The sequence below is a fragment of the Bicyclus anynana genome, chromosome 10 (assembly GCF_947172395.1).
Source record: "Bicyclus anynana chromosome 10, ilBicAnyn1.1, whole genome shotgun sequence".
Taxonomy (NCBI): Eukaryota; Metazoa; Arthropoda; class Insecta; order Lepidoptera; family Nymphalidae; genus Bicyclus; species Bicyclus anynana.
In genome coordinates, this window is record NC_069092.1 from 16,585,313 (window position 1) to 16,606,540 (window position 21,228).

The following is a 21,228-nucleotide window of genomic DNA, read 5'->3' on the forward strand; positions in this document are numbered from 1 at the left end:
TAATGCATGTATCTGCAAAGAAATAAATTGATTGATTGATTGATTGATTTAAATAACCTTTCATTTAACATATTGGACAACTAAATAAAATAACTGATGCAGGTTTTTTTTTCTTTTTTTTTTATTCTTAATAGACTTGCACTTGACTACAATCATGCCTGGTGGAAAGCAATGATGAGGTCTAGGTTGAAACGCGCTTGCCTAGAAAATGCCTATTTTACCTTGAAGGTGCACAAATTATAAGTTTTAGGAAACAGAGAAGCCGGAAGGGCATTCCACATCTGCACTGTTCTTATTAGAAAAGTTATAGAAACATTACAAAGGGTATAAAAATAACATTACTTTACTGTTTATATCTGGCAATCTCACTGTTGCAGTGTGAAAGCAACCTTCAGTTATTTTGGTTATATTCTATTAGCTAGTGTACGTGTATGTTTTTCAATAAATCAATGAGAGGAGATTAAATAAATAAAACAAAGAATCACTTAATACTATCCGGTCGCAATTTAACTAGGCAACCTATGTGTCCAATGTGTCAATGTGAATACTTCTCATCCCAATAAAATAACAGATGAGGGTATATATTTGTTATGCCGGCTCTCGTACTAATGTACGTGTAATGTAATGTAGTGTGTGTGTGTGTGCGTGTGTGGTGTACCTTGCCGCCTCCTGCGCCGGCGGCGGGCGCCGGTCGCGTCGCCGGCGGCGCGGCCGTCCTCCGAAGACGCGGACTCTGCACAGCACAGGCATCACTCGCACCCGACCCACCTGGGTGTTCACTCACCCCACGCCTATCTATCCTACTGACCCTCCCGGGTGTTCAACCTCCCCACGCCCTACTAAAATACCCAACCGACCCACCTGGGTGTTGTAGTCCACCCACCCTCTACTAGCAATCCAAGTAGCCCAAACTTTCTTTCAATTCTATCAAAAAGTTTGATCCGTCAAGATCAGGTATAGCAAAAAAATGCAATCAAGTTATAAATAAATAATAAATGCTACTCCTGATAACCAAACTGCTACTATATATGCATACCAAATTCAAATATTTACTACAGCCTTTCTTGATGAGTACTGTTTACCGACAAACAAATTAAAAATGAGGGTATTAATCACTAGTAATTTCACACCTATAATAATAATTCTAATTAACTTGCTCTTATAATAAATTTGATTAATAATCTTAGAACAATTAGATATGGTTAATATATTTTATATAACATTTTATAAACAAAACATACATAATTTAAAATAAATAGGTTATGAAATGACAGGCGTTTTCTACCTTCATTTCTAATTATTTTGTTGATAAACAGGACTCATCAAGAAAGGCTGTATAGTATAGTCACTTTATTGTGGAAAGTCCTTTGGATGTATTGGTAAAAACACATACCAAACGTGGGCGGTTTGTTTTGATAAATAATGTTTTAAAAACGTGCCGTTTCCAACTGTCCACTGTCAAAAGATTCTTTGTGTACCATTACATCCAAAGCCAAATAGACTTCAAAAAGTAGAAAAACTATATAACTGCTATAACTTTAACTAATATACAAAAACATTCGACAATGCTAAGACACACCCAATTCATATACCTAAAACCCTTTCAAAATTAAAATCTTACGCATGCCGAGTTAAGAAACCTTGACTATTACAATAATTTAAATGAAATGATAAAAGATTTCAAATTTATAATGAGGGTTTCGGTTTAATTAAAGACTTAGATTAATGACATTCCGTTTATAAAAAAAATAAGCAGAGCTATTAGGTAAGCCACAATAGCCCATTCTTACTACAACCATCACCTCAGTTAGTTACCCTCATTCCTAATCGTTTATAAATGAAATATATCTTATAATTATTCAAGCTAGTATAATATATCTATGTAGCATCTTTGTAGACATTTTTATTTTATCGTTAACATATTATTTGCTACATAAAATCTATTAATATCTGTATTTCTCTTCTTTAAATCATTAAATATTTTTGTAATGTGACTTAGTCGTTTAGAAATAGCATTTATCATTAATTTATTTCTTTAAGAAATATCATAGAAGATATCTAGATAGATTAAAAAATAAACCCCCCTCCTAAACTAACTATATGCTATATGTCAAACCAATGCAATTCATAATATATGAATGCGCGTGAGTTTTTTATTATTATCTACCCGGCAAACGTTGAAACTGCTATGTAATATTTATTTTTAATAAAATCGCAATTAAAAAACTGGTGGGTTTACCAGATATTCAAAAAGAAAATCATTAAAATTATGATTTTTTGTGATATAATTAGCAAACCTTTTATTTTGTTTAGTAACAAAGGTAATATTTAAATCCAGGGTTTTTCGTGTCCTGGATTTTATGAATCATATATTCATATTTCATCATTGCATCTCCCCTTTCAATTTTATAATACAAACGCAAATTTTGATCACAACATTTATTTATAGCATTAATATATACAGGGTTATTGTTTAACATGTTATGAATTAATATAAGAGTGGATACATAAATGGCATCTCATTGGATCTGAATTTATCCAAACTTTTTGACAAGAAGTAGTGTATGTATGACAAACAATAATTTAACAAACTTTACTGTTACTTTAAACAACGTTGGACATTACAGAAGGTTCTCAAAGTGAAAAACTTCACAAATATTCAAAAAAAATCACGCGCATTCACGAATTGCAAATACTGTACTAATTAAAATGTAATAAATAGGGTGCAAAAACAAACATAAAATAATAGTTACTATGATGCATAATAAATACTTAGATAACATAAATAATATTTCATATAATTATAATTTATAATATAACATAACAACTACACACTACATTTTAACTAGCACATTCAGTAATATTTTCAGATTCATCATTACCTTGGCAATTTGGTCCAAAATAAGAAAACACGTTAGCATTTCAATTAACAAATTAAAAAGATAAATGAGTAAAAACTACGAAAATTGTACATTAATGTTATATGATTACTTATAAAAACAGATACGATCGTCGGCAATGTTTGGATTCCCTTAAATAAAAAGGATGAATAGTCAAATCAAATGTTCATGATTTCTGAATGAGCCATTTTTCTCTAAAGGTATTAAAAACATCCGCTAGGGGCAGCACTGAAGGTACAAATGTGTTGAATTTTCTATTGAAATCACCATCAATGCCAAGGACATTTTGTTTTCATTACAGTTTGCGATTTATTCTGCAATTTCTGGATTTTTTTAGGTACATGATCTTCCGTAAATTCAATTATAATTTTATACGTTTTGATACGTTTGACGTTGTTGCCATGGAGATTTCAAAACAAATCAAACGCTAAACGCTATACCGACCTAAAACAATATTATACAGGAAAAGGATTTTTGTGGTATTATGTTGATTAAGAATTTGATAATTTTTCAAGGAATTTTATAACTCTTAGGCGTTTGCAATTTCACTTACAATAAACAATGGCAATTTTAAATTTTAGCATAAACGACAATAGTAGGCTAATTTAATATTATTTTATTATTTTATATAATAAACAATTATGTATAAATAATTGTGTACTCAGAGTATTATTAATGAAAATAAAAATAGTCTATTAATTCCCTTTGAACGAATGTCACTTGCGCTAAAAATTATAAAATCCATAAAGCAAAAAAGATATTACTGTCGGTTACATTAAAACTTTAGCGGTAGTAAAACTAATTATAAAATTTTTATTTACTTTTTTAGTTACTTGCACTGCATATTGTAAACATATATGATAAAAGTATCACTTACTATAATTTCACGGTCATTATGTTACTCTTATGGAGGAAAATGGCTCATGAACAACTCACATGAAAGTACTTTGGAGAATCCAAATATGAAGGTATAATGCCGGAGACGTACTTGTAACGTAACACAAATGATAGGAAATACCAACTGAAGTTGGCATTTATATACCACGTGTAGATGGATGTGGCGCAAAATCAACTGCCGACGGTGTAAAGGCTCACTCGACCTAAAATACGAGCAATGAGATAGCAATAGGGGGGTAGATAACAATATCAATTTTAATTTCAATTTAATAAAAGTTAAGGATTTCACAGACAACTCAATTTAAATATTAATTTTTCCAGACGTCAAAAACGCATTCGTCCATTTTGTGACGTTACAATTTTACTTGATGTACTAAAGGAATAAACGTCAAACTAATAATAATTTTGACAAACACTAACCCGTTTCGTTAAGGTGTAACTATTAATTAAGAAACAGTAAAAGAAACAGCTGGTTAGTAAAAACTTTTAATAACCTCTTTATTGATACAAGTTGGGAGTAGGGTAGTTTATCAAAACTTGTTGCTAACCAGATGTTTTTTTACTGTTGATTAATTAACAGTTATACAACTTAACAGCCACAATGTCCTACAAATTGCGTGGTGCATTATCTCGTTCCGACGCTCAGAAATTATCATTTCCTGGTAGCTCAGTTAGCTATCAGAATCAAGAATTTTCGTTAATAAAAATGTTGATCGTCTCGTTGAGATGAAGCTACTCACGAAAAATTTACTTGATAGTAATCAGTTGCACAAAAAGTTCTACGGATCCCTGACTATTTCCATCAGTCATGGTTAGACCTTCGTCAGTTTAGAAAGGCTGAAAGTTTTTTAGCTCCAACCATAGGTAGATGGTTTTAACAGTTTACTTAGTCCGCTAGTCTTTTATAAAATCAAGGCTTTCAATTTATCAAGCGCTAGCCTAACCATTTCAAACAAGTCGAGTAAGCCTCGTAACGTCCCAGTCGGCGGCCGAGGGTGTAGGGTGTAGGGTGTAGGATGCAGGGTGCAGCTACGGCGACGTACCTCTGTCGGCGCTGGACACGTCCTGACTGTCCAGCACGGAGCTCTCGTCGTCGGTTTGCCTTCGTCGGTCGTCACGTCGCCGCCCGCTCTGCAAATTATAACATTATTTTATTAATTTATTTCTATTCACTTTTTTCAGACTAAATCTGAAAAGCACAGCCTGGAGTTATGAAACCAGCGGTGTTAATACACCATTATTACTTTGAAAGCAAGTAACGCGGTCAGTCCTTAACTTGATCTGACTCCATATTTGTCGATCAAACATAGCTGTACAATATAAGTATATCTTCTCTTAGTCTGGGACTCGAAATTTTTCTATAATTTTAACTGTGTAAGATGCTAGTTCCAAGACATTGAACGTTATGTCCCAAGTTCTGGCGAGAGAACATCTTTACGCCTGATCACAATGTTGTCAAATACAGATTTTTCATTTGTAATATATTTTAATTTATGAAAGACAGTTTAAAGTCAATATTGGTCTCGTGCAACATTCTAACGCAACAGCGTGATCTGATCGCCAACGGTTGCACCGGACGCATCGTAACAGTCTATTACAACTAGTCAAGAGAGGAAATGGTAACAATGGTCATATTTAAAAGATATGGCATATATTCTCATTTACAAAATATATAAAAGGGTGTGCATTAGGTTAAATAACTGAAGTAAAACTTTATTTAAAAATAAAAAAAACAAAGCGCCATCTATGAGCTTTAGGCATAACTGCATCATAATAGGTCCTTGCTTATACAAAAAGGGTCTGTTTCTAAGTTGTCCAAAAACGCCATCTACTGGTAAATAATATAACAAACACTACTTCATTATGCCGGTAGATGGCAGCACGCATTTTAAAAGCCTCAAATCAAGCGTGCGTCAAGTTTTACGTCAAAAGTACTTATTCTACACGTTGAAGCCGAGGACGGTAAACTCACCGCGTCCCGCGCGTCGCGGTTGTCTCGTGCGTCCCGATTGTCCCGCCCGTCCCTGTTGTCCCGCGCGTCCCGGTTGTCTCGCCCGTCTCGGTTGTCCCTGGGCTCGCGCGCGTCTCGCGGCGGGCGAGGGTGCGCGCGCCCGTTCTCCAAGGGGACGCGCCTCTCCTCGCCGCGCCTCTCACTTGATCTGTGCACACATTGAACAATACAGTTTATCATTTTGTACATTGTTATGTAGGCATAGAACGCGAGATATTATATTCCACTGCATCGAAAGACATACGGCATTGCTTTGGGATGAAAGAGGGAGTAAAATGTAGCCACAATTATCTTATTTATTAAATAAATAAAATAAATAAAATAAAATAGCCTTTATTAATGAAATCTTATTTATTAACCAACTTCAAAAAGGAGGAGGTTCTCAATTCGGTCGGTATTTTTTTTTTCTTATGTATGCCTATAATGCGCACCACAATATATATCAAGACGAGAGAAAGAGAAATGTCCACTTATGTATGATTGTTTCGCCCGTCTCGAGATATTTCGTGGTACGTACGTACATACGAATAGGCCTACTGTTATCTGGTTATCAGTGATTCCCCAGATTTCCGCAGGCAACAGAGTATAGCACACCTACATTAATAAATATTAGTTCGAAAAAGTAGGTTTATTTAGAAAATACACATCACAAGTGATGGTGATGGTATGTATCAGCAGGACTATTCTGTAAATACTTTTTTATCACTTCGACAGTGTAAGCTTCGAAATCATTTCTATCGCTGTCTGTATGGTTTTAGACATAGAGAGAAAAAGGTAAATTCGAAGCTCGCAATTGTGAGGTGTGTTACATACAGCACATCGTTACAGAATAGCCTCCAGCAGCCTAAGTCACTATCTTTCGACATGTTCACTAGTTGACATATACGAAATCGACGTTTATATGTAAAAATGTCATCTGGAGCTTACTGGTCGATACAGTAGGTACTCGTAAATGTCATTTTGTCAATTGATTTGAATGATTATTTCAATAGGTTTCTTAGGTGTTTTTTTTTTAGTGAATGTTGTGTGCACTTGTCATAGATGTAAGTCAATGTGAGCTAGTTATATATTATTTGTGTATGTCTCTATATGTATATTTGAGTGTACGTAAATAAATAAATAGGTTGATAATAAAGGCCATATTAGTGAGTAGTACTCCAGTGAAGACATCAGCTCACCTGTTGGGCCGCGGGGGCCGCGCGCGCCCGCCGCGGTACGAGCCGTCGCCGCGCTCCTCGCCCAGCTCGGGCGTCGTTCGCCGCGCGCCTGCAGGACCACTCTCATTATTACAAAACTTTTACTTAATGCAACCTTCTAAAACTCTTATTATAGTGTGGAGCCGTGATAGCCTAGTGGATATGACCTTTGCCTCCGATTCCAAAGGGCGTAGGTTCGAATCCGATCCGGGGCATGCACCTCCAATTTTTCAGTTGTGTGCATTTTAAAAAATTAAATATCACATGTCTCAAACGGTGAAGGAAAACATCGTGAGGAAACCTGCATACCAGAGAATTTTCTTAATTCTCTGCGTGTGTGAAGTCTGCCAATCCACATTGGGTCAGCGTGGTCTCATTCTGAGAGGAGACTCGAGCTCAGTAGAGAGCCGAATATGGGTTGATAATGATGATAATGATGATTATGGGATGACGCGTGAGAGACGAATGGGATCGCCAGAAAGCAAACATCGAAGTTTGATAGACCACCCCCTTCCTGAAGTTAACGCACGTTTACTGCGGTACCAGGAAGGATAGGAGATGAAATAATAAAAAAAAAATCTCACCGGGCGGGTATCTCTGCTGCGGCGGGCGCGGGCGGCGCGCGCGGGCGGCGGGCGCGCCGCGCGGCGGCGGGTACGAGGAGGAGCTGCCGCCCATCACCACGCGCAGCTGCTGGTCGATCTCCAGCTTCTGCACGCGCAGCTGCTCCACCTCCTGCACACGCACCACAGTGAGGACTAGCTGACGACGTGGCCGTGTACGCACGGCATAGTAGCTCGCTACGGGCGGCCCGCCCAGACCACTCCCATCGCAAATGTACACTAACTTCTCTAATACAATATCTACAAAAATATTTATTGAAAATGAAATACTTGTTATGAATGTTGTAAATATTTTACAACAAATTTGATTACAATAATTTAAAGTGAGTTAATTTGAAAAGGCAGTCATATTTTCACAATTTGTTTTTAAAACTTTAATAGAGCTCAATTCCGTGATATATATTATTTGCATAAATGTAACCCTTTACGCAGCGCATATATCGGAATTTCTCAAAAGAAATATTTTCTTTCCGTTTTCGCCACATTTTTCTTTACTGAATAATCGAAGGACGACTGATGTTATGTAGTATATATATTTTTATCCTTTCTTGATATTCAACACAAATTACTATAATTCATCATCATCAGCCAATGGACGTCCACTGCAGTTTGTAGGGACTTCCAAACATCACGCTCTTGAGCCGCCTGCATCCAGCGAATCCCTGCGACTTGCTTGATGTCGTCAGTCCACTTGGTGGAGGGTCGACCAACACTGCGTTTTCTAGTTCGGGGTCGCGATTCCTTCAATTATAATTTTCCAATTGGAACCAGTGGCGAGAGGATCACCTTGAGGTGCGCCACGTGGTACTCGACCAGCACTTTGGCGTTGGCGATGTTCTCGCGCGTGCCGACGAACACGAAGGGCACCATGCCCTCCTCGCGCGGCGTCGACGGCTGCGGCTCGTTGTCGCCCTCCACCTTCACCTGCAAATATCGTCACTTTATCAGATGACGGACGTCCACTGCAACTTCTGAAATATATGTATTGTTAGGAGAATACGAAGATGACATCATAAAAGTAGGGTTGAAACTGGCGGTACAAGCTAGCAAGTCTATATAAGTCGATGCGCACCTCATTCTGGACAATTTTCGTATAGCGATAACAAGTTAGGTGGAAACTGTCCATTTGAGTTTGAGAAATTGGTTTAAGATTTGTTATAATTTGTTGTAATACTCAGCTAAAATTATTAACGAGTTAGACCTTTGATTTTGTTTAAATTCTTATTACAAAGCACATATGTGTGCAAATAAATTATTTGTATGTCGTAATTTTTATTAAACTTCCCAACTGATTCCTAAAAGTATTTACAAATGACTAGTGGACGCCCGCGACTTCGTCCGCGTGAACCTCGATGTAAACTTTCAACTACCTCTACCCTACCCCTACCCTACCTTTACCCTACCCTTACCCTACCTCTACCCTACCTTACCCCTACCCTACCCCTTCCCTACCTCTACCCTACCTTACCCCTACCCTACGTTGAAATTTTTGCTGATTTTTTTTTGCTAAAAACCTCACGGAGCCCAAGACCTTTCCAACGAATGCAAAACCGTGGAAATCGGTCCGTGCGTTCTGGAGTTATAGTGTCAAGAAGGAAAACCCGACTTATTTTTATATAGTAGATCTACTTCTTCACTCTATCATAGAACTGACCAGTAAACCCAAATTACATCAACGTGTCTCATGGAGAGAAACAAAGACATTTTCAACCAATTGCAGTGCACTCCCTGGAATATATTTTAGACATCTGCACCACTGCGTAATAAGCAGTTTGGTTCCTCATACCTGCAATAATGTGATTGACCGATTTTCATGCATTTTTAACTTTAATTTTAAGTTTTAGATTTTCATTATCACTACTATCATCATAGCATAGCCTGATGTTTCAAAAGTGCTTGTAAACTAAGCCTGATTGAAATATGTAAATGAATTTTGACTTTCGACTGTATCATCAGTTATCATCCGGTGAAATGGCAGACAAGAGTGAGAGAACAAGTGAGACTTCTGCCATGGTTAGTTATCACCCTACCGACAAAGACGTACCGCCAAGCGATTAAGCGTTCCGGCACGATGTCCTGTAGAAACCGAAAGGCATGTGGATTGTCGTCCTAGTCCTAACAAGTTAGCCTGCTTCCAACTTAGATTGCATCATCGCTTGCCATCAAAATCAATCAAAATCAAAAATCATTTATTTCAAGTAGGCTCAGTTTACAAGCACTTTTGACACGTCAGTTGACTATTTGTAAAGATTCTACCACCGGTTCGGAAGGCAGGTTCTGCTGAGAAGATACCGGCAAGAAACTCAACAGTTGCTCTTTTGAAAAAGTCATACTTATAATTTACAATTTATAACAATTACTGTTTACATTTCTTACAGTTTTACTTCCTGTGTGAAGGTGGAAGCTGATCCAACGGCCTCCAAGCATTTTTATCATTAAGGAACTCATCAATGTTGTAGTACCCTCGACTAAGTAAATGTTTTTTAACACATTGCTTAAAGCTTTGCATTGGCAGGTCCATCAGTCTTGGGGATCTTATCATAGAAGAGTACACCCACACCTACAAAAGATTTTTTTACTCTTTGGAGACGGTGAGATCAGATGAGAGTGCAGTCAAGGGTAGGTTGTAGACTCACCCGCACGACGCCGCTCTTGTCGACGATCTCCTGGATGACCTTGCCGTTCTTGCCGATGACCTTCCCGACCAGCGCGCGCGGCACCTTGATGGACTCCTCCGCGTACTCCAGCAGCGTGCGCGCCGCGCGCACCGCCTCCGCCGACTGACACATACATGAGCATTTCATTGTTATATCTTTATTTCAATTGAATCCTCAGAAAGAAGGACCAAACAAGTCACATATTGGTACGCTCAGAGATAAGTGACAAAAAGAACGGCCACATGAAAGATGGGATGATGTTGAAACCATGACTGATAGTGAATTTAGAGGAGACCTATGTCAAAGGACTTTCTACTCGTAATTGCAACTTAGCTTCTCCAAGTACCAGTTCTCAAGATTTGAGCTTAGCAACACAATTCATACATTAATTTTTATACTATAAGTACTCCCATTCACCTCTAACGAGTCGGAAAAGACTGTGTTACGAGTGGGTATGGGTGAGTAAGTTATTAAGGCTCGTTGGCGTCCCTCACCTCCCCGCAAATCTTGAAGGTGCAGGACACCTCCTCCAGCTCGATGTTGGTGATGCCGAGCACCTTGCGCGCCTGCTGGATATTGGCGCCGTGCGTGCCGATGGCCAGCCCCATCAGGTCCTCGCGCACGCTGAACTCGTCCGAGTAGCTGCAAACGAGACATATAGCTCAACATTTGTAGCCTATTATTTAACGGCATCGGTGTCACAGTGGTATGCGCGGTAGATTTACAAGACAGAGTACCTGAGTTCGATCCTCGGCTGATGGATTACAACCGGCAAAGGCGTACCGCCAAGCCGAAACGGGTGTGGATTTCATGCTCCTAACAAGTTAGCTTCCATCTTAGATTGCATCATCACTTACCATCAGGTTTGAGATTGTAGTCAAGGGCTAACCTGTACAGGATATTTAAAAAAAACATCTTAATTTATGCCTTTTGTACAACCACCCTATATCCAAACTACCTGAGACACTTTGATAAGTCCCACACATGCAAGTTAACTATTGCATTTCACTAACCTATGCAATTTGTAAAGTTTGACTGTTTTAAAAGAATGTCAGGGATCATTGTAATATAGCTTTAAATTATCGTCATCTGCAAATTTTTAATGGCACATGGCACGGAACTCTTCAATAAGATGCTGGTTGATAAGTTCAGTATTTGTCTGTTTGTAAAACTCAGTAGCTATTAGATATTATATACTTTTAATTAATATTATTTTTGTAAAAAAAAGATTAACAAGTAATATTCACTCACCCTCCCTGGTTGTGTATTTTAGTGGACTCTAGCTGCCGCGCCGCCTCTTCAGTCTTTTTGAGTAGTAACTGCTTTTGCGTTAAATTTCTGCAACAGACATTACATTGTTTCAATCAGTTAACAAATACAATTCCTGAGGCCAATTAAGGCAATTATTTTTTATGATTGATGATGATTTTGAATCAGATTTTTTTTGGGAAAATCCACATACAGGATGCTGGGGAGTATTTCCCATAACTTCAGGGTTGACGAGTCCACACTTATTGGAACCAAACAGCGTAACTATAAAATTTTTTTACAAAAGAATAAAAACTTTTTCAAATAATAAATTCAAATAATTCCGAATATCCATGTAACACACACCTTTATATATCATTGCATTTTAAAATTTTGAAGTTTGGCTACGTCAGATTAAAAGGATGCATATAAGGAACACATTTTATGATCTATTTACAAATGAAATATTATTTACTCCGGAAATATTAATTTTAGAACACATGTTCTTTGAACATTTTTAATTAATTTTGGGTAAAGAATATAACCCCAGAGTTATGGGAAATACATCCCAGCACCCTATGTTTGTGGATTGACTCAGTTATGCTATGTTTTCACGCTATGTTAAAAAAAAACTTCCCCAAAAATGAGCTTTCACATTTTTAAAAATTCGCATCCATATGTATAGACCTTTATGGATGCGAATGATGAAACTGTTAGAGTAGTTAGATAAAGACAGATAAATAAATAGACCCACAGATACACAGGGTACTTATAGCATCTCTTCACATTGGGGTACAAATGAGAAACAAATGTTGGAAGTCTTATACTACCACGACGACAAGAGTCTCTTTGCCGCTGGCCCTGAAGAGCTTCCTACAATATGAGCACAGGTGTCGCACAGGCAGTGAGTCTGCTGCCTGTGCAACTGGGACCGCACATGTGTGCTCCACAAACGAGATCCTGTTGTAGTGCTGTAGGCTTAATAATAATAACGCAGCAGGAGGGTTGAATTTTTTATAATTTTTAAGTGTTTAGTATTATTTATTTTGTATTTTATAAACATTGTTAAAAATTAAAAAAAAGGAAAAAAATACAGAGAAATAACAATACTTAATTAAAGAATCTACCTAATCCTCATATTATAATAATTAATTAATTAGGTACATTAAAACTAATAAATTTTCTAGAGAACAAACATTTTCATTACCTGTTCCTGTTGCAATGCACGGTAAGCCAATAAATACTTCAGGACATGCGACCTATTACGTCTAGACGAGAAAAAGACTAGTGTAGACCAATAGCGGCTTCCTCGAAAATATCGTATTTTACTTAAACTCTAGGGTGTTGTCAGAAACGCAATCTCTGAGCGGCCGGACTTTATATAGAGTTTACACTGTACTCGTACAAGAATGATATGAACGCGTCACCTGAAGTGCATCTCCTGCAGCATCTGCGCGCGCTTCTGCGAGGTCTCGCAGCGCGAGATGACACACAGCACGCCGCGCTCGGGCACGAACCACACCAGCGCGGCGCCGATCGCCTTCTGGAACTCCTTGTGCGCGTTCTCCACCTTCGCACTGCGCACACAACTTCATTACATCATCGTCAGCCCGCAACACGTGCGTCGTAGGTATGCCAAAAATGCGTTGCGACGACTTACAACGCACACAGTGCAAGAGGACGATGAACGCTCCCAATCAGTCTCAACAATGCATTGAAACAAGTAAAATGAACTGTGTGCCTAGTGGGAGTTTTCAATATTTTCATACTGTTACTATCACGTTGACGTTTACGAAAATTTATATGGAATTGAGACAGTTGTGCAGTAGTGCCACTAGATGGCGCTGTTTCAATTCCTTAGAAATTCGCGTTTACGTTACGTGATAGTAACAGTATCAAACTGCCACTAGGCCCTCTGTACGTCGTCGCAACGGAGCTACGACAGAGCAGTAACCCGTCTCCCCTCTTCGTCACTCGTCTGTCGATTCGTTGAAACGTCGCGTGCGATGACACAATGCTTTAGTGTCCCAACACACCGGGAGCCGCGTCACAGCCACAAAACGCCGTCACCGACCTCTTTTCAGTCTCACAGACCGGTGACGCCGCCACCTAAATCTAGCTAGCTTATGGACGCACTATATCATACGGATTTTTAATTTAACGGTACATAAAATCCGTTCGATGCGGACCAGTGGACGCTAGCCATTAAGTGACGGCGTTTATAGTTGTGGTGTGGCTCCCATGTGCGGTGACACTTACGGCCAGTTTCTTCATCACAAGTAACAGTCAAAGTAAGGTCATAAATCAAAAGTGACGGTCTTATTCACTGTACAATAAAGTCTTCTTTACTACTTACTACTCTTACTGTTACTTTAGCTTTACATGAAGAAACTGGCTGTTAATGTGGCATGTAACTAAAATACATGGAAAACGATGTAGCATCAACGCTAAGTAACGCATCGCACTAACAGGGCAGAAGCCTTAGGGCGATCATGTTTGACTCTAATCTGTACCAATCGCTATCAGATGTTAATGTTAATAACTAGGACCGACAGCTGACAAGTAAACCTGCTGTCTAAAAAATAAACAAAAACCTTTTTCCGCCGCTTTACAGATTATAACACCGAGCAAACTCATAATAGAGTTAGCACAAAATACTGTATTTAAAGATACAGTGTCATTTCACAGCACGGTAGTCCGTCCACGATAAATCACATCCGTCCATCATTCTTGGCGAACGCGATGCGCGACTGCGACCAGCGACCGCGCGACCCACTGCTTGTTGTTTGAATTTATATGGAGCACTAAACAAACCCCGAGACCGCGTCGCGCGACCGCGTTGTTTAGTGCTCTATATAAATGCATAGTAAGCAGTAGGTCGTGCGACACTGTCGCGGTCGCAGGTCGCGATCGCGCGTCACAGTCGTCAAGATCGGAATGCTACCTTAACATATGCAGCGAAACGGATGATATACTCACTAGTCCTTAAGTTCGTCGGGCACGGCGATCTCGAATTTGTGGAAGGTGGTCTTGTCGATGGGCGTCTTGGGCGTCTTGACGCGCAGCCGGTCCTTTGGCACTATCTCCGTGTAGCAGTTGTCCCACTCCAGGTACTCTATCACTAGGAATTCGCCCCTTATCATCTGTGGAACAAACCAAGCGCGTCAACAGATTGTTTTTTTTTTAAATTTCTTACAAGTTAGCCCTTGACTACAATCTCACCTGACGGTAAGTGATGATACAATCTAAGATGGAAGCGGGCTAACTTGGCGGTACGTCTTTTGCCAGTTTGTTATGCTTTGACGGCAAAATTATTTGAAAATATTTAATTAAATTTTAAAAATTAAAGAGAGATAGATAAAGATAAGTTAAATTAGACCACACGACTGAAGTAAAACTTCTTTAGCTATCTCTGTGAACTTCCGTCGCCTCACCCGATCACACTTTTCGTAACGCATTCATCAGCTTACTCTCCAAACCAAGCGTACATAAAGAAGTAAAGAAGTTACTTCGAAAATTCTTTCACCAATGAAAAGCTAAATTTTCAGCGACTATCATAAATACATGGGTGTATACGCAGCGCGCTGTTTATAAATATGGTGATTACAAAAATCATAGGGCTAAAAAATAGGCTTCATATAGATTGTGCGCCTGGGATAGCTTAGCAAATAGTAAGGCCTAGAAGGCGTGACACGAGGCATCTTATGACAAGAGACAAATATTGACGACCAATAGCGGTGAAATCGGAAATATTTCGTTGTCGTTAAAGAAAGATCGATGTTTTTCGATTATTGTGATGTCTTATTCGGTCGTTGTCTAGTCTAGAGATTTATGTCGTTGATTGATCCTAGTCCTGCAGGAAATAATGTTTAGTATAACTGCTGAGGCCTTTACACTTAGCGTATAATTAATTTGATGTAGCCTAGTGTTGGAATATACTCATCATCATCATTAACAACCCATATTCAGCTCACTGTTGAGCACGAGTCTATTTTCAGAATGACAGGGGTTAGGTTAATAGTCCACCACACTGGCTCAATGCTGGTAGACTTTACACACGTAAATTAAGAAAATTCTTTGGTATGCATGTTCCCTTACGATGATTTCCCTTAAACGTTTGAGGCACGTGATATTTAATATATTTTAATGAAAAAATTCTGAAAAATTAGAGGTGCATGTCCCGGACCAGATAATAACCTATTGCCTCCGAATCAAAGGCAGAGGTCATTTTCTTATCCACTGGGCTATCACGGCTCGGGATATACTACCATAGATATATAGATGAGAGAATACTAGCAACATTTAATAAAAGAATATAGCTACAAATCGGGGTATTCCCCGCTTTGCCAATACTATACGTCATACATAAACTATGTATAATAAATCACACACTCGTAAAACGCTTATCATTTTACTAGGTAGTAGTTAGAAAGAGATCCTGCAGCAAATGTATTATAATTATGTTTTATACTTTATTCAGTTTCTGTTTACTAATCTACGATTTAAAGCAATAACATTAAAAGGGGTTGCCCAGCCCGGCCCTGGGCTACCCTAACCACCTATCTACCATTTTTAGATATAAGGAAATTGTCTGATTTACTTATATCTAAAAAAATTAATACTTTAATAGTGAAATCGTTACTTAAAAAAAGTTCGTTACGTTTTACGACATATTTTAAAGACTTAGCATGGCTTTGTTTATTCGTTTTCTCGTTTGTTAATCTTGTTGGTAGCCTCAAATGTGACGTCGTTTCGGTACACCGACGAGCTTTTTGAGCAAGAAGAGTGATAAAAAAATGTTTTCTTCAAGAAACATTAATGTGGTGGTCATTAATGTAAAATGACGATTAGGTGAGATCTGCCATAGAGTATTTTTTTTTGTTCTATTGATCTCGTGCGATCAGTCGATAGACTATAAGCAGAGGAGTTGTAGGGAGATTTGGCGGTTAGAAGCAACCTTCCCCAGCGGGAGAAGCTCTATATATATGTATGGCATATGTGGCTTTCAATCAAGAATTTGCCGTCTTTTCAAACGTCGAATCGCCTGTGGTATCGTTAACTGGACAGCCAGATGATTCGGATGATTTCTGAGTCTATCTTTGTATTTGTCAGTAGTGGATTTTATTTTAATAAAAAAAAGTCACAGAGTTATAAAAAAGTTATAGAATAGAATCGACATTTCACTCGCATTTTGCCAACTCTTGCTGCAATGACCTTGGCTCAAAAATGGAACGCGACCTATTTCATACAAATTCTTACATGCGCTTAAGTACCACTTATGTGTTAACATTGCTATTTTAGCATTGATTTACGAATTTCTCTGTAAATTATGTTTCCCTGACACGGTGTATGATTTGCACACTCAAGACAAAAAAGGCAAGCGCGCTCCATTAAGATAGCATGAGTACGGTGACAGTTGCCTGTATGACGTTCATAACACGTACTATTATCGTGAATTGTGGTAAACTTTCAAGAGTGAAACGAACTGTCACCCGCACCATCCTACATGAAACGAACTGTAATGCTAAATTGCAAACACGTCTGATGGTATGCGATGATGTAGGCCATTTATCTCGACTTAGTTACCCACGTAAAGGTGGTAGAAAATTGTAGTGTATTTATATTATACTTATATTATACCTATTATAGTGTATTTGTTATATACCTCGTCTGATATAACACAATGATTTATTTTGATTTTGAGTAGCAACTTTTTATCTCAGAAAGAATGCTCGGGATATTCTGCGAGGCATAACTAGTTTAAATAATTGTTAGAACGTAGACCTATAGTTTACTAGCGGACATGGATTAGCGGGAACCATGGATTTTCCCGAGATGAAAAGCCTATGTGTTAATCCAGAGGAAAATCTACTTCCATTCCAAATTTCAGCCAAATCGCTTCAGTAGCCGCAGCGTAAAGGAGGAATAAACATACACACACACGAACTATTGCCTTTATAATATTATTGTGATACTGTTACATGAATACATTCGATCTAACTTGACGGAGTAGCGAGTTTATTTCAAAGGCGATATTTTCGTAGTTAGTTTGAGATTAAAAAGATAGCGTGGGTGGATGTGGCATCTATGGCTAGGCGAGCAAACGCTAAGAGCGTCTTCATATTACAATTTATTTTTAAGCCTCGACGTAAAAAAGGATTGTAATATTGTTTCACGTTTCTCTGCATCTTTGTGACATTGTAGCTTTTAAACCAATTTACCAATAATGATGCGGTTTTTAATTTTTGACGTCATCGAAACTGCTCGTATATGATGAAGATCTATAAGCCAGTTCTAAGATATTCGCGTATTTTATATTAAGATGTAAAGAATTTGTAGGCGTTATTCTTATCTACTCATAAAATGTATATAATTTGCAACTGTAGGGATTTTTACCCGACTGCAAGAAGGGTTATGTTTTTCGCACGTATCTTGTATGTATGTATGTAATATTCTTTATTACCTCATATCTTCCGAACCACTGAACGGATTTACGTAATTAGGATATCGTTAGATTTGTCTCAATAACCCAAGTGTTCTTAGATAGGTGAAACTATATGGGTATCAAATTCAAGAGCTTTTTCTGAGGATTCTAAAATGGTATATCATGGCCATATTTAAAAAAATCAGTTGTCTATACAAAATACGCGAGGCGGATGACTATAGGTGCGAGCAGGTTTGTGAAGTGAAGTTATAAAATAGACTAAATTAAATATATTGATTATAATAATCGGCTAAGTGCGAGTGTGATTCGCCCACCGAGCGTTCCGTAGATTTTTTTGAATTATTGCTTAACCTCGGTTGGACGTATAAATTATCGTACTTTGTAATAAACGTAATAAATAAAAATTAATCATCTATCGTAACTAAAAAGTGTAAAATAAATAAATTAATTAAACAAATCAAAAAACCCGACTGCATAAAGTATAAAAAAACTGAAAAGAAAAAAAAAAAAGCTCAGTCCAGCAGTGTAGAAAGCAATTAGAAAACAGTCGGGACCTTCGATATTGGATAGAATGATTTTCTTCTACATTATATAATAGGTCCCGACTGTTTTCTAATTGCTTTCTACACTTCTGGACTGAGCTTGTTTTTTTTCTTTTCAGTTTTTTTATACTTTATGCAGTCGAGTTTTTTGATTTGTTTAATTAATTTAAGTGATAACTTCTTATAGGAGGGTAAACTGTTTCGTAACGTAACGCGTTACGGCTCCACTGTCTGGCTTCCCTTGTGCGTAAGAGTTCACGCATACAGCAGCAGGTTTAGCTTGTCACTTCGGATGAGTGTCTCGTCTTTTTTTAAGAAAATATTTTGTTAACCACCATTAGCATTGTCTAGAAGCATCTGACGTTCGTGCAGTCTGTCTTTGCTTTTGCTCTTACAGTCACACTTTTAAATTTTATTGCGCGGTGGTTTGTGAAAGGTCCGACAAAGGTTCCGGATTTCCGACACAATTAAGTGGTTAACTAAATTTAAAAACTCAGTGTTATTTACATATTTTAATGCCTTAGCAAATGTGTAGAGCACCTAATAGTTGGTAAGAAAGAGAAACAGTTCGCGTCCTATTTTCCTGATGTTTATCACTTTAAACTGTGATATAAACCTATTTGACGATGTCTCTAACTCAGTGGCAGTGGCGTGCACTCCAAAGAAACATTTTGAATGGAATTAAATTATTAGAGTCAAATAAAAGTAATTTTTTTTTCAAAATGATCATGATATAAGTACTATTTTAAAATCATCATGATGAGCTCTTTAATTTGACACCCCTAGTGATATTCGAAAAAAAAATTTTTTTTTACCTTGTGTCAGTCATTCATAAATTATTGCCAGAATGTGGTCATATACATATATTGTTACATTTTAATGTTCATACACAATCTGCCTCATAGGCATTGTGTTGATTTTTTTTATTTTCACCTATCTAAGAACTCTTGGGTTTAAGAGGACTGTAACAATTACGTGAATAACGTGAATCCGTTCAGCGATATGGAAGGTATGAGGTATTAAAGAATATTACATACATACATACATACAAGATATGCACGAAAAACAACCCTTTTTGGGTAAAAAATGCAAGATATACCTAATAATTGGTTAAACCACTAGTTGTGAGCTATTTTTTCAAATAATAATCTGAGAGAGCAATATTTTTTAATTTTTATGCAAAACTTACATAAAAAATAAAAAATATTAGATGAATATGCAATATAGAGAAATTAATTAAATCTATATCTGATACTATATTAATACAATAAAGAGGTAAAATTCGTGGTATTGTAGGTAATCTCTGGATCTATTACACTGGTTTTGAAAATTCTTTTACACCACGAAAGCCACGTTATTTGAGTGTCATAAGGTATACTTCATCCCCGTTCAGTCACGGGAACGGGAACTAAAAGGGTGAAACCGCGGGGCATCGGCTAATCCTACTAATATTATAAACGCGAAAGTTTGTATGGATGTTTGGATGTTTGTTACTCTTTAACGCCGCTACTACTGAAGCGATTTGGCTGAAATTTGATATTGATATATTATAGCTTGGATTAACTAGGCTACTTTATATCCCGGAAAAAATCATGGATTCCGAGGGATTTATGAAAGACTAAAGTCCACGCAGACGAAGTCGCGGGCGTCCGCTAGTAAAATATAAAGAAAATAATAATAACCTATAAACAATGATAATGCATGATTTTTGAGTATCTGGTCTGCTTATCTCACCAGATCCTGCCTTCCGAACCAGTGGTAGAGTTAGTAGTCAATTACAAACGCACTATCCCTATGACCCTTCAAAACTAAGCATACTTGAAACAAATGAATTTTGAGTTTTCGAGATTTTGCGATAAGACGTTTTGCTTAAACATATATATTTAGATATTTATCTCTTTTTTGCGATAATACGAAAGAGAGCAGAGTTTGCAGACAAAATACCTCATTATCTCTAGCCTTTGTACCATATAGAAGCCAGTTAATAAATTAATGGGGTACTTGAACTCATTAACAATCAATTTAAATTTGTTTATTTCAAGTTGGCTTTGTTTACAAACACTTTTGAAACATCTAGTTTTACTATTTGTAGAGACTCTATCACCAATTCAGAAGGCCTGCCTTCTGTTAAATGGGGTAATATATAGAACCTCCAATCAAAAGTTGTACATTTTAAATCATCATTCTTTTCAATACATTATCAATTCATTTGTCTTTTTAATCGCACAGAAATAAGCTTGCAGTGACTGCTCTCATAAGACTGTACAGAGCATGGTAACTGTATTTTTGAATTTGTAATTATATAAAAACAGTCCTCGTGACTGTTTTTACAAAATAAATAAACACAAAATACTTTAATAATAATTAATTTCACTTGTCTTTGTCATCATTTTGTAATATTTTTTTGCTAATTAAATTGTTATCTAAGCTATGACATGATAGCCCAGTGGATATGACTTCTTCCTGAGATTCGGTGGGCGTAAGTTCGAATCCAGTCCGGGGCAGGCACCTCCTCAACTTTTCATATATGTGCATTTAAAGAAATTAAATATCACATGTCTTAAACATTGAAGGAAAAACATTGTGAGGAAACTTACATGTCTGAGAATTTTCTTATTTCTCTTAATTATGCATTGGACCAGTGTGGTGGGACTATTAGCCTCACCCCTCCCATTCTGAGAGGAGACTCGTGCTGAACAGTGAGCCGAA

At 37.5% G+C, this 21,228-nt stretch overlaps 1 protein-coding gene across 4 annotated transcripts in view; it reads right to left on the bottom strand.

Annotated features, from left to right (window-relative positions):
• LOC112046986 (FMR1 autosomal homolog 1) overlaps positions 1–21,228 on the bottom strand; it is a 33,263-nt gene that overhangs the window by 4,109 nt on the left and 7,926 nt on the right. For 2 of the 4 annotated variants that reach the window (XM_024083868.2, XM_052883752.1), the window contains exons 4-13: positions 14,512–14,675; positions 12,960–13,121; positions 11,536–11,622; positions 10,779–10,926; positions 10,264–10,407; positions 8,414–8,551; positions 7,589–7,739; positions 6,987–7,074; positions 5,770–5,956; positions 4,841–4,928 (exon numbers count right to left, since the gene is read on the bottom strand). In XM_024083868.2, coding sequence (XP_023939636.1) covers positions 4,841–4,928; positions 5,770–5,956; positions 6,987–7,074; positions 7,589–7,739; positions 8,414–8,551; positions 10,264–10,407; positions 10,779–10,926; positions 11,536–11,622; positions 12,960–13,121; positions 14,512–14,675 — 1,357 coding nt within the window. Of the gene's footprint in view, positions 1–658; positions 734–4,840; positions 4,929–5,769; positions 5,957–6,986; positions 7,075–7,588; positions 7,740–8,413; positions 8,552–10,263; positions 10,408–10,778; positions 10,927–11,535; positions 11,623–12,959; positions 13,122–14,511; positions 14,676–21,228 lie in introns of all 4 variants that reach the window. The other 2 variants (XM_052883751.1, XM_052883749.1) reach the window with 2 other exon arrangements.